At 39.2% G+C, this 14,221-nt stretch overlaps 1 protein-coding gene across 6 annotated transcripts in view; it reads right to left on the bottom strand.

Moving 5' to 3' along the window:
- Nucleotides 1–14,221, bottom strand: part of fsd1l (fibronectin type III and SPRY domain containing 1-like) — a 40,822-nt gene that overhangs the window by 8,839 nt on the left and 17,762 nt on the right. For 4 of the 6 annotated variants that reach the window (XM_088911425.1, XM_088911428.1, XM_088911424.1 and 1 more), the window contains 5 exons: nucleotides 12,768–12,790; nucleotides 10,590–10,711; nucleotides 5,105–5,314; nucleotides 4,553–4,651; nucleotides 3,525–3,654 (listed from right to left, as the gene is read on the bottom strand). In XM_088911425.1, coding sequence (XP_088767551.1) covers nucleotides 3,525–3,654; nucleotides 4,553–4,651; nucleotides 5,105–5,314; nucleotides 10,590–10,711; nucleotides 12,768–12,790 — 584 coding nt within the window. Of the gene's footprint in view, nucleotides 1–645; nucleotides 679–3,524; nucleotides 3,655–4,552; nucleotides 4,652–5,104; nucleotides 5,315–10,589; nucleotides 10,712–12,767; nucleotides 12,791–14,221 lie in introns of all 6 variants that reach the window. The other 2 variants (XM_088911423.1, XM_088911422.1) reach the window with 1 other exon arrangement.

The following is a 14,221-nucleotide window of genomic DNA, read 5'->3' as shown; positions in this document are numbered from 1 at the left end:
ATTCTTTATCACCATTTCTTTTGGAAAGGAAGGAAGAAAAAGAAGAAAGCATACTAAAGTAAAAAAGAAAGTAAATTATAGTATTGGCCATTTATAGATGGAAGTGCCTTGACTGGCTCCCAGCAGCCTGTTGTGATTACTTTTAAAAGATTTCAAGTACGGCTCTTCAATTCACAGTTATTTATTTGAGGTACTTCTGATGTACTGTACAAAGGATTTGAAGCATGAAGTGTTATTTCTCCATACACTGCACTCCATCAATAAATGAACGTACCACTAAGCAGTCCTTCCACACTGCACAATTCAAACCTTTTTACCCAGTCTTTTTCAGCATGGTTTAAATCGAACACTTCCAAGAGAAATGTGAATATTTTTGTCAAACATCTGTTGTAGATGTTCAATGTCTGGCAAAGAGCTTATTTCTTGTAATGTTTTAAATGATAAATAGAGAGAAAAGAGTTCATGGTAAAATAATGTGTTAAAACAGGAATGGTAAATGCACTTTCAGAAGCCTGAGAAAGACTAGATAAAAACAAGCTTGGATGACTGCTAAGAGACCTTTGTTAATGTACGAGCTGTGGTTAAGTGCTCCTTGCTAGAGCTGTCGGCTAAACTAAATCCTATAGCTAGGAGGCACAGAATCACCTTGACGTGTTCTTCAGATTGGTAACATGGCCGCTGTTGGTTGGGAGGAAAAAACATGGATAAGCAGTGGGTTAATGAGCAATTCAACGGTTTTGCACAAAAAGGGTTAAGGCATGGATGGGGAAGTACTCTAAGAAAGACTAATGTCTATCTCAATACGGCACCTGTCTCTACCACCAAAACTCGCTAATTTCTAGCGAGGCAGTGTTGCACACAGAATGCCAGTTCTGTTCTTTTGCCTTAGCAACTTAGTTCCAAGGTGCTCAGCATGAATATTCCTTATGGCCAAAAGACCTCTATGGAATTCTGAAGGCATTCTAAGGTCTACATTTAAGTTGTTCGTAAGGTTCTTGAAGGTCTGGCATTCAAAAAGCACAAGTAATGAGATCTAATTTCAGCCCATCCAAATGCTTTATCAGTTGTAACTGGTGTGTCATTGGAAGGTAAAACCAGGAAAGCGCATGTTTAATAAAACATACAAGGCTCAAGTGTCCTTCCACACAGGAAAGAAACTTTACTCACTAACAGAAAGTGATCCCAACGAGACCTTGGAGACATTGTTTTTATCGGACTGGGTAAGCAAGTAAGCGCTGATGCATTAATAAAGAGCTATGACCCAATATACTGGGAATGTGCCACAGACAAGCCAGATGAAAGTCACATCTCATTTCAGGAGGAGTTAAAGGGGAACTGCAATTCTGCTATTTTTATATTTTGGTGTTAGAAAAAGCAGCACTGATGAGTGCATTTCAAACCACAATAAAAGTAAAATGTACACAGTAACTTGTAAGACCTTCAACTTACATCCCAAAATAAATTACATTTCCAGGTATGTGCAGCACCATGTTCGGTGATTCAGAATGAGGCAACAAAACTTCTGGTGACGTGAAGCGGCCCTTTTACATTGTAAAGAAGCAGGCTTGTGAATATAATTTTAGCATATCTTTTAATCCAACAGAAATATTGCACTTGACTTCGAGATGGTTTTCAATACATATTTTTTATATTCAATACAAAATTTTCCATGACGTATTTTATGTATTTTGTATGTGCTGATAAATGGAACTTATTAACTCTGCTGCACGACCTACACTTACATCACTCATATTACATTAGCCATTACAGTGACTAGTGAGCAGGAAGGGCTGCTTCAGGTCGCAATTCGTGGGAACTCTCGCTCTTGCTTGTGGCCAGACCATGGTGACTATGCAGTGCTATCAAAAAGTTCACGATTTTGTGCTCAATTTGAAATTTGTAGTTTGTTTTATATTGTCAATGAATTAATTTGTTACCAAGATTTAATAACCGAGAAATTCGGACTGCAGTTCCCCTTTAAGCCTTTTTCTCATAAGTTCTCATAAAAAATTGTATTAATATATAACACAGAGAAATTACTGTAGCAGGATTTTAATATGTGGGTCCTCCTGTCCCCAGTGTTGATTTTTGTTCCTACCAAGGTGTTGGTTATTTATCTGAACCCTTTAATCACTGCTCCTTAAGCTTTTATTTCCCAACTCAATGGACTTCTTCACAATCAGCAGTAAAACACAAAACGGAGGATTTCCAAACCACAGGTGCATTGGAAACTCAGAACAGGAGGACCTGTTCACAAGGGCTTTGGAACAAGGCAAACGGCTGGGTGAGAGTCACTGATCTAGTTGCTATTATCAACCAATCTGGCGAGATGGGCTGGGAGGCCTCCTCCTTGTAACCTGTTTGCAGTCTTTTGTATATTCTTTTGGTTTTGTGAATAGAACGCTTCATTATGCGTCTCTCAGGTTTGGCTTACATGTTTCTAATTCCAGTTTGGGAATGAGACTCTTAGATCCTGTCTACACCAATTAAACTATTTCAAGAATGTTCCGATTCTTGTAGCTCCAAGTGCACCTAGTGAAATATCATATCTTTGTTAATTGGGCTTTATGGACAGAAACAGACAGGAGCTACCCCTAAATTGTTTTAATGTTGTACTTTGCATATGGCAATTTAGTACAAATACCACTGGATTCACTATATATTTAGGACTACAATCTGTGTAATTTTCCTCAGAATTTTACCACAGCATCCTTTAAGAAATGGCTTAATAGATCATTTAGGTACAAACCACCAAGATGTGATGAATGATCTCCTCTCAACTGGAGCATATTTAATTTTCTCCATTTATATGCCTCAGAATTACAAACTGTAGTATATAGATCCTTTTCTGAGTATTTGCTGTGGTCTTGTGCTGAACATGCTATCAAATTCACTTGGAATAACACAGAATAAAGAGTCACTGAGTTAAAGCAACCTCACTTTTGACAAACAGGGCAAACAGATATGACTGGCTTGATTTTGGAACTACTTCCAGGTGGTATCAAGTCTGGTTCTCCAGTAGTAATGTTATAGGTGCACATCCCTCTCAGCACTCTTTACCAAGTGTAAAGATAAGTGGTCAAATTTAAATGTTTAGAGTGGACATGGCCTTAGCTTAAACTCAAACTGACGGGGTTTAAATCTCATTGTTAACAACACATGGAGATTAATGGAACTAAAGTTTAAACAGCAGTCCTGAAACGCCACAGGAGTGCCGTCTAGCTTTCAATTTCCCAAAAACTACTTTTAACAAAATACTATTGGGTGCTGACATGCCCAGAGCTCAGCAGGCCTGATGAAGCTGTATAGGTTAGGTCTCCAGACTCTGGACATACAGTAGGGCCTGTGGGTTCAAACCTCAGCTGTTGCAGCGTGCAGAATATTATGCTCACACTGTTCCAGTAAAAGGCCATTTGCATAAACGTGTAGGACATCCTACATCCTCCAGGACATCATTGCAAATGAATATTTTTTTTCTCAGGTCACTTACTAGGATAAATAAAAGAGTAAATAAAAATAATCACCTGCCCTTGTTCTCCTTGCCCTTTATTTTGCTTTCTTGGCCTTTGCCCCCTGCTGGATCCCACTCTACACAGCTGTCTTCCACCTTCAGGTTGAGGTGTGAGCAGGTAGAGTCTAAGCTGAAGTTAAAAGCTGTTTTTGAAAAGAGAAGAAAAAAAGGGCATCTTCAGAGAGGGGCCACGTTAAGATGTCCGGTGTGTGACGTGGAACACCAGACAAAATGTGACAAGGCCCCCAAAATCCATTTGGAAGCAAAACAGATTCAAGACAATTGAAGAAATAAGGAATGAGATGAAGTGTAAGAGTGTACAAAGAGTGTAAGAGTAGTAAGTGGTTGGTGGCTCGGAACCATACAAAGAGTCCCATTTGTTTTTATCATTGGCTTTAGATGAACATTATTCACTGCTGCTCTGCACCACAAGTTCCTCCTGTGGAGACAGTTGTGTAGAGTTTGACCAAAGCTTATGTGAAAGTGTCTATTCGAAATGAGCTCTTTGCATGTTGAAGCAGGAGAAAGACATCTGTTGTAGACGACACTTCGGAGTTAGTGGAAGGCAGGGATAAGAGTTGTACTATGTATAAAATCTGTATATAAGTTCTGATGCACATGCGAGGATCTCTTCTAAGCGCAGCATTTATGATAACTAAGATAGTCTAAACTGTATAAAAGATGGTAGTAAATGTATGGGTGCAGAGTTCATAGGCAAACGCAGTTTTTGTGTTCCTGTTTGTTATGGTCTTTTTCATAACAGATTAAAAAACTGATTTCAAGCCTTCACTGTGCTGCACTGAGCCTTCTTGCAACCCTACAGCTACCAGAGGTGAAATCCTGTCTTCTCCTGTCTGAGGGAAACAGTTAAAACCTGTAGCACAGTAATCAGTGGCAAAAGAGTCAATCTTAATTAGTCCAGGGTATACCTACTGTATACTTCATTGTTACTGGCAGGGGTGAGCAGCACAACAAGACAAAATATTCCATGAATCAGTATGGATGTACAGTGATGAACAACAGCACTGTGACAGGCCCTACCCCTGGTCTCCAGTGTGACAGGGTCAGAGTGATCTCCAGCGGCTGCTTTGTTGCAGGCTCGCACTCGGAAGTTCATGTACTTGGAGTCAAACTTTAAACCTGAAAGAAAACGCATGTTAATGGACATCTCCTTCTGGAACAAATCTGAGAGCTGTGCTATTTTTTTTTACATTTCAAACAAGAAACTGCGAGATTTCCCTAAAATGGTTTTACATTTAAATGCACTGTACACACTGAATTTATGAATGTCTTCAATTTGACAAGCATAACACCATTTTTTATATTTATGACAGTTCAGCAAGAGGCACTGCACTCGGATTCCGTTTCTAGAAAAAGAGACATGATTAAAAAAAATCAAAAATCAAAAAAGGTTAATTGAAGGGAACAGTCCACAATGTGCCATCTTGCAAAATAACAGCTCTCTCCCTCAACAAATCAGTCAGACATTAAAGGGGAGAGCTGAGATATCAAATGCCATAAAATACTCTTCTAACTATGTTTAATACTGTAAATACTGTGTTTGGAGTGTGCTTAGCAAAGAGGTTCGGTTACCTGTTAATGAATACTCTGTGCTTCTGATGTTGTCCAGCACCTCCCAGCATCGCTCATCTTTGACTCGGGGAAGCCCTTCATGGTTGGTCTTCCTGTATTCCAAAATGTAGTGATCGATCTTGTTGTCCTCCTCCGGCATTCGCCAGCATACTGTGACCGAGTTGTCGGCAACCACACAGTCTGCAACATCAATCTCAGGAGCTCTTGGAACTGTAACAGGAAAAAGGATGGTACTGAAATCTTTGTTGGATGAATGCAACCTATGCCTGAAGAAGACCGATACCAATTGGTATCGTCAAAAAACATATCTGGAGTGATATGCAGTGAAACAGGACCTAAGGGATTACAGGCAACATTTTTATTAATTTGCAATGAGACAAAGCACTGATTCATTACTTACCATAACTATACAGACCAAAAGAAGCACTGTTTGTGAATGCATAGATGTCAAAGAATATTTAAAATGGCCAGAAAGCTTATTTTATGCACCATTTCCCAGGTATTCTGGCACATTCAAAACAGATCCATTCGACTTCTAGTGGTGGCAGAAAAAAAATCAGCATGGAAAATGAGAACAGAGCTGAAAACGAAAGTTTTAAGTACTTCATCACTGGAGAGGCTAATAGATATGAATTTGTGACGAGCGTTTCTCCACTTCTCTAACCCTGAAAATGCTCTTGAATGTAAAGAACATTCATAGGGAACTAAAATTGCGTACTGGTTGCAGCTTTTCAGATCATTGCAAAGCAATAAAGATCAAGTGTTTAATACGAAACTGAAAAGATTCCCTTTCATTTAATTAACCATGCCCTTTCAAAATCCATCGTGTTTAGCTGAATGTGTATGGACATGTGCCTTTGGAAAGTTACTGCCAGTTTGATTCAACACAAAGAAAGGTTTAGGCATGTACAGTATGTGGCATTTTTCTTACTACCCACTTTATTTTAAGATAGCAGGCTTGCCAATAGTTGTGAATCCCTCCAGAAAGAGATTTTTCTGACAAGCTGCATTACTGCCTTGGGAGTGTGACATCATTCTATCAGACAGGTGAACAGTAAAGGCCATCAGGGGCAGCCATTGATGAGATCGACAGCCATGCAGCTGGAGCAATACACAAACCCCCCGAGAGTCCAGATGGGTATTCTACAACTCAGGTTTTCTACATGGGGTCTTTTAGGAGCTGCCTGAGGACTGTAAAGCCAGATCACAGAAAAAAGTCTAATTTTAAGTACATAGAATCCATCTAGTCAATGTTATTCTTGCTACTCGTAATATTAATGTCTGTGTTCTCATGAATATTGGTGATGAACTGTGAAGTGAGAATGCTTTAATTACTATGCTTCAACATTGCTGAATACAATCTGTTTTATCAATACTAGGCAAACTAATGAGACTTGGTAACCAAAGGGTCAATATGCAAACATAATCTTGATTAAATAAGGTCATATCCATCTGTATGCAGATGAGATTCATAAAAGCTTTTCAGTTTTGGTATACAATGTGACACTTTCATAAAGAATAGTTTCCTTTGTTAAAAATAATGTTCTGTTGACTTCCACATGCTGGAGAAGAATCCTGACTAAATTCAGGCCCGAAAAATTCAAAAGTCCTTCACCTACTGAAATCTGTCACATGAATTCAGATTTCTACCAAAAGGCCATTGATATAAATTTAAAATTATCAAAGGCACAGCAGTGATTATTTTAGTCGCAGTGATCTGGTTACTACCAGAATTAAGTAGTTATTTTATGTAAGACTATCATTGTTAGTTCAACAGTATACATATTTTATTTAAACCTTATACTGTATGAATTAAGCGATAAGGAATTGTATCCTTAAATTTAGAATCTAGGGAAATTTCATTTTTCACCGTTTTCTGAAAAATGAGTCGATCACCGTATACTGTAGGCAGCTGAAAATGGTAGTTCTGGGCCCAGGGAGAGCCTGTGTTATTTCCATGGAGATGAAACCTCTGCAATGTGCAGTGTTAAACAGGGAGAGAGTCAGCTAGTTTCATTCACCCTCAGCAAGCACACAAAAAAGAAGTTTTGTTTAATGCCTGGAAGACGCCTGAATAGGCGCTCTTTTCAGACAGATTTATAGAACAGGAGGCCCCCTGAATACATCACAAAGACATTTGGGGACCAGAGGGAATTACTGGTAGAGGCGTATGCTACAAGAGAAGGCACAGCCCAATCAGATACATGGTGAGAGAAAGGCATGAATGGTAGAGGAATAAACTCTACATCAAAAGTGGATCATGGCCAGTTGATTTGATGCAAAACTTTTCAACATGCATTAACTCTCTTTTCTTAATTTAAATAGCGGCAGGTATTTTATATTGAAATCCCAAGTTTACATTTTAATTTATGTTCTCAATCTTCAGGAACTTTCCCCAATTTTCCCACTTCTTCCTTTAGAAATAAATGCCCCCGCGATTGGTCTAAATATCAAAAGGGAACACGCATACACATTTTTATTTCTAAAAACGCTGCTACCTGTACAATAAACAAAAACACAATCTAACAAGTTTGCTTTTTATTGTTCTGCAACTTAGCTGCACTATGATAATGCCAGACGAATAATCTACCTAAAATAACAAGATTACATTTCGATCTCCAAAGTATTCAAACTGAGGCAACATCCAAAGGTTTGTAGCTTTGCTGACAGTTGGGTGGACACTGACAAAGACCCATGTTTCCAGAGAACAGATACTAGACAAAAGAACTGTCTGACTCACTCCGAGAAGGTCTACAATAAAACTGTACAGGCCAAGGGATGCCACTGGGCTCTGAGTCTTGCTCAGTTTGATTTTGAAACCTTACTTCTGTGAGTAATGAATACAGCTTTAGCAGGAAAAACAAAGCAGTTTTCTTCAAGAATTCCTTCCCAAACAACTATCTAGGCTTGCGAAATACATCTGAAAAACCTTCGGCAAATGATACAAATCATTATCGGCAAATAATAATATCTCAGAATGAACTTTATTTCATTCCAACCTCTCATTCCAAATTTCCAATCTCCTGTATCTAAAGTAGTAGCTCCTAACCTCAGAGCTGAACTGTAGCTGGTTTTCTGTTTACAACTGGTGTGCAATATATACTCTTGTGTACTGTACATTCTGGTTTGTTTTGTATCTTCTGTACTGTGTGCAATTCTCCATACTCCATTTTTATTGCACTTCTCACTGACTGCTTACTGTATTGGATTGTTGTGTTATTGTATTATTACTTTACACTGTACTGTGTTGACTGTGCCTGGCTGCTGTTGCACTGAAATTTCCCTCACGGGATTCATAAAGTATCTATCTAGGAGAGCCACACTCCTAATGCTGAGCAAACCGCCTTCTTATCCTGCAAAGTAAGGAGAGCTTCATCTATGGTGCCTGAAAAAGTTTGCACACATCAAAATAAAAGATGATGATTCAGTACGATTTGCAAATCCATAATGCTCCATTAAACAAGTAGCTTTGCAGAAGAAAGAGGAAACAAAGGATGAAGTAAAAGCTCGTTATTTTTCTGTTAGACGGGAGTGATGCTGTCCTGAATCTCTCTTCTCTGCAGGATTTGTGGCTTACATCAGCTGTTAAGAGCAGATTGCTCTATGCCATATTTTTTTTCTCTTCTGTGTTAGGGCACTGTCAGTTGCCAATGTGCCTCTACAATGAGAATCCACAAGTGTGTGTCATAGCTGTCTAAAACAGAAGGCAGGCTCCCTTCACCTCAATCCAGAATGGCAAGAACTGGAAGGCTTCCAACAGTATGAAAGCACAGTGTAGGGAGGAAAGAGGCAGGGAGGATCGAACTGCATTAACTCGACAGTCATGAAAGTAACTGCTCCTTTATACCCGTTCCTTAAAGACATGACATGGAACGATCCAAATCTGCCAACATAACAATATAAGTGTCCTCTATCAACAACCAACGCCTCATTTCATGCAACTAACACGCATTTCATTATCACAGTGGCATACAATATAGACAATTTATTTTTAAACCAAACCCTTTAAGGCATCTGCTGTGCTCATTGTAAAAGCAAATGGTGTGCTCCTGGCAGAGGAGAAAACAGTCCCACGTGGCTGACACAAGGCAGGGCAGAAGAGGACGAGCAGACGACTGTGGCAAAATTAGAAAACCACCACTTCCACAGGTAAGCCAGTGTTTCTAAAAATGGAATTACTCATTTCGCTGTGAGGCAAATAAACACAAAGCTTTTTTTTCTTATTATCAAATGAGGGAATAAAAGCTTCTCATTAGTTATTAAGAATATAAATCTCCTGTACAATTTGTGAACAACAAAAATGGTGCTTCTCTCATCAAGAGCTTCCATAACAAGTCCTGGTCGATACCCCTACCATTGTTGTTTAAAAGAAGCTTCATATAAGAAAAAAAAAGCCCCATCTGTTTAGGTATTAGCTGGCATTAAGAGTCACGTTTTGCTGCAGCTGAGAACTGCAATGTTAGAAGGGCATCCACAGTTTCTCCAGATTGCCGCAAAGCTCTTGAGCAGAGTCAGCCCAGGGCCTTCAGTGCCTTCGCTCACAAGCAGCTACTTTACAACTGGACTGTAACAAGCTATGACATTCACTGTACTAAATATAAATAAACGTAAAATCTCTTCTACATGAATGAACCGTGAATCCAATTACAAAACTACGTAAAAATGTATGTGTTCCAGGGAGAATTCTGTACAAAATAAGAGGAAAAAAAAAACTTTAAACAGACAGCTCTGCGATTAATTGAATTAGAAAGCAAGGAACGTTTGTTCCCGATAAAAGCACAAAATTTGCAATTATTCAAGTATCCTGCAAATACAAATAGCACCTGTTTTTTTTATAAAAAGAAAGAATAAAAATATTCTGTGTTTTTACAGTAACACAAAAGAAAAGTTAAAAAACAGCAAGCCTTTGTAAAACATCCCCATCCTCATGTTAACGTACAGTAGTAGTAGTTGTTCTAGTAAAGCTGCTCGGTCTTCCCCTCAAAAAATTCATTCTTAATCGTAAGATAATTGGAAAGTGTGCGGTCTTTTCCTTCACCACAACTTCAAAATGAGGGTTATCTCTGAGAAAGAAGGGACTGGGAGATAAATAGTTTGAAAGCTTGTAGAATACACGTCATGAGCTGTTGGAGAGTACAGAAGAGCTATGAAGGAAACTGTGTGGGTTGCAACACCCACTGTTCTATATGTTACAATAAATGGACATGGTACACAAGGTAAATCTGGTACATATTTGCCACTGTTCTGGCCAACTCTAAGAACACTACTCAATGATTTCAAGCCTCCGAGATGTCTGATTTATTCTGTTTAATATACTGTTGAATGGGCTGAATTTTGTTCGATACACCTCTTTTGAGGCCTGTCATGCACCGACAGGCACAAACATCTCCCACCACATTTCATTCACTGGCTTCAGAGCGTTTTTCTGCCAGGTCTGTTATTGATCAGCATGTGGAGCACCTGGGTGCGAGAGGCTGTGTTTTACCTGGCAGGAACCTGAGGCCCTGGATGATCCGTCTCTCCTGGGAGAAGTCCGCCATTAGATGCGTCATGTTATCGGTGGCTTTGGGCTTCATTGTCATACGGAAAGCCGGAGCCATCGTCACTCTGCAACCAACACCAGACCTTCAGCGCACACTGCTTTAATTCTCACTGCTCCTAGGCATCCTTCGTTAAAGGTCACTTGTTATAGCAAGGCTGCTCATGATACACGCTAAAAGCATTTATAGAAAACAGGATGTTTTAAAGGATGAAACATTCTCTTTCACTCTGTCCCTTTGACTGTTGAATACCAATGGCTCATTAATAAACACAAATGAAAAAAACTAATGCAAAAGAAGCAGCTCACAACTTCTTTCCCTTAAAAAAACCTCAACATGAGTGAATGCAAATTGAGTTTAGAGAGCAGCAGGAGGGACTAACGAAATCCTCCACCGCCATCGCTGCATTAATCCTAGGTAACAGGAGTCACCCACAACTGAATAAGTGGATATCCTTTTAGAAGCCTGCATTGTGTTTTCCCTTTTCCCAGTTGGTTTCGTGTTCTCAGTCCTATTATTGGAATCATTATTCTATGTGACTCCTTGTTGTTTCCATTTTGAGCAGTATTTGCCATGCAAACTGAGCCAGATGACAAAGACAGCAGTTGAAAGGACACTGCAGGACAGTACATCAGTATAATTGTATAATCACTGGGTAAAAAGGCACAGCCCAGCTCAACGTCTCTACGCTTGTGCACATACTGGCAATGTGCTCCAATACGCCTCTAACAAGTAAGGAGAAAAGTCAATAAGCACAGACAGTAATCTAGTCGCGCAGAAAATCGCATCCAAATAGCAGGTAAAAAAAAAAAGATCACTAAAGGCAGTAAAATCCCTGTAACTTCTGTGACCAAATTGAACATGAGCTGCTTATTAAGACCTCAAAGACATGTGTAAGAGTCCTACTTTAAGGAAATAAGGTCTCATTTCAAGAAATTTAACATGACGTCCAGAAATCCTAATACACAGATTCAGAATACTGCAAAAGATTGTGCTTTGTGTTACAGTTTGCGCAGATGTTGCTTTGACTGTCAGGGGTTCCTCACTGAGATGTGACATGTGAACAAAACATCAAGATAAAGTGTGTTCCAGAGTCTTTAGGAGTACTTCCAGGAACAGACAAGAGATTGGGTGAATGGTGGGCGCAAGAGAAGTAGCATAACTGTATGAACATACAGGGATGCCCTTACTCATGTTTAAAATACTGAGAATCAGAAGGAGTGGGAGCTCATTTTCTGTTTGGTTTGCCGACAATAATGCTCTTTCTCCCTCTACCACGCTGGCCCGCTACTCCCTTGGTAGATAGGACAGACCTGCAAGGCTGATTAGCCTGAGGAGGGAGGAAGCAGGAAATTGTCTCTGTGTTTCTGACAACACGCTTGATAGCCTGACATTTTGTGTGCTGTTAACAAAAGGGCTAATTGTATTTCCTTAAAACATGCGACCCCTTATTCTTCCGAAGAGGTAGAGGTTGTCTCCATCCATCCATTTTCTAACTGCTTTATCCAATACAGGGTCACAGGGGAGCCAGAGCCTATTCTGGTACACCCTGGACAGGATGCCAGTCCGCTGCAGGGCACACACAGACAAACATGCTCACACACTCAAACCAGGGTCGATTTTCCCAGAAGCCAATTAACATACCACTATGACTTTGAACTGTGGGATGGAACCATAGCACCTGGAGGACACATGCTTGAACACAGGGAGAACATACAAACTCCATGCACACAGCACCACAGGAACTGAACCCAGGGCCCCAGGACTGCGAGGCAACAATGCTAATCACTTTGGCTCTGTGCCGCCATTCTGCAAAATATATCCTAAAGCTGCTGAATCCTTTTACTTCTGGGACCACAATGTAGCATTAATATTTCACGCAGAATTTGGTTAGGTTAGACTTTTATTCTTTAAATATCAATTGCTAATGTTATTTATAATTAAAGTAAATATCATAATGCACATAAGACAGCTTATGCCATTCAAAGTTACCTGTTCTTTGGAAAAAGTCCAACTTTATCCTGTGGACATTTATCTCTATTTAGTGTAAGAGCAGTTGCACAGTGTTACTACAGTGAACAGCAAGCAAGCCCAGTCCAGAAGAAGTGAAAAGTGTACCATACCTATCCTTGATCTGTTTGGCAGCCTTTGTGGAAGAACAGGAGGAGAAGAAAAGAGAAAGTTCATTAGTAGAGCCATGCACATTCAAATGAGGGCATCATGCGTTACAGTGCAAAGCAACCGGAACAGACATTGAGGAGGTTACTTGGGGTACTGCACTTTTACTCAATTAATATGACATGATTAACCTTCTGGGAATTTCTGAATTACAAATTAGCCCCTATACAAAGTAGACAAGCACGCTACAGATATTTGCTGTTTCAATTTAATTATTCTAATTTATGCAGTCATTACTGAGTTTGAAACCACACATGAGTTCAGAAATAGTCCAATAGCATTGATTCCATCCTTTCTGGGTTTGCAGTCTGGTTATGGGAAACTGATTTTCAAACATTTACAGGTTCTGGAAAGAAAGCCATTGAAAGAAAAGGATAGAAAAAACATTCATCTTCATTTATCTGATTAAAATGTTAATATATTGTAAGGTTTTATTATGATATATTACTGAGAACAGTGGGCACAAAAGAAGAGATTAGTTGAGTATGTGTTAATAGGAATAGTTACAACCGAGTGAATCAATACAAAAAGACTGCACTACGTATATTCTTGGCAAATGGAAAGAAGCCCTGGAATAGGCTACATTTAGGGATTCATTTGTAATCTCATCTGACAAGTAGCTAACCTGTTTACATAATGTGAACCAAGATGAGTTTTGATATTTGTACATCAGACAGAGGTCTGAGAGCATCTATTTTTGTGTGAAATAGTTCCAGATTTCAAACTCTAGATTTAATAACAGCCATCAGCTATCCTACTCTGTACTTTCACTGTGATTTACTACATCAGACTATAGTAATACCATAGTTTGTTATGTAAACATCTATAATGGTAGTAAAACAAGCCTTTATATATAGACAAGGCTTGCGACAATATAAGATATATGGTTGAAAAACAAACACTAAAGCAAACACATTCCATTTACTGTATGTTGCATATAACAAGAACAGCGGTATGTGTGTTCACTGAGATTTGTTGTTAATTTGAATAAAAAAGTGCATTCAAATCTTCTGAAGCCAACTGGTTCACAGTATAAATTTACAAAAACACGTGTACCCTCAAGAATAAAACAGAATGACCTTTTATTAGCGAGATCTCTTTATTATTTCTGGGGAAGTTTACTGATGACAAGCTCAAGGAAAGCCTTCCTAATGTCTAAAGCTTAACACTACTCATCAAAACATCTTAAGATAGCTCAGTACATGCCGCTCACAGGTCAATCAGTCAGCTATATGGCCGTGTTTCTAGAAATCTTTCAGTGTTGTGGACTAATCTGACTGTTGAACCTCCAATCAAAATCTAGTGTACAATATAATGTGGCAACAGTTGTGGATTTCCTCAAAACCAAGGGCTTCTATAATTTCTTACTCACTCATGGTGTGCCAGCTTACTTTCCAAT

Source organism: Atractosteus spatula, chromosome 3 (genome assembly GCF_055471065.1).
Source record: "Atractosteus spatula isolate fAtrSpa1 chromosome 3, fAtrSpa1.hap1, whole genome shotgun sequence".
NCBI classification, from domain to species: domain Eukaryota; kingdom Metazoa; phylum Chordata; class Actinopteri; order Semionotiformes; family Lepisosteidae; genus Atractosteus; species Atractosteus spatula.
The sequence above is the reverse complement of the archived record's forward strand: the minus strand, read 5'-3'. Positions and strand labels throughout refer to the sequence as shown.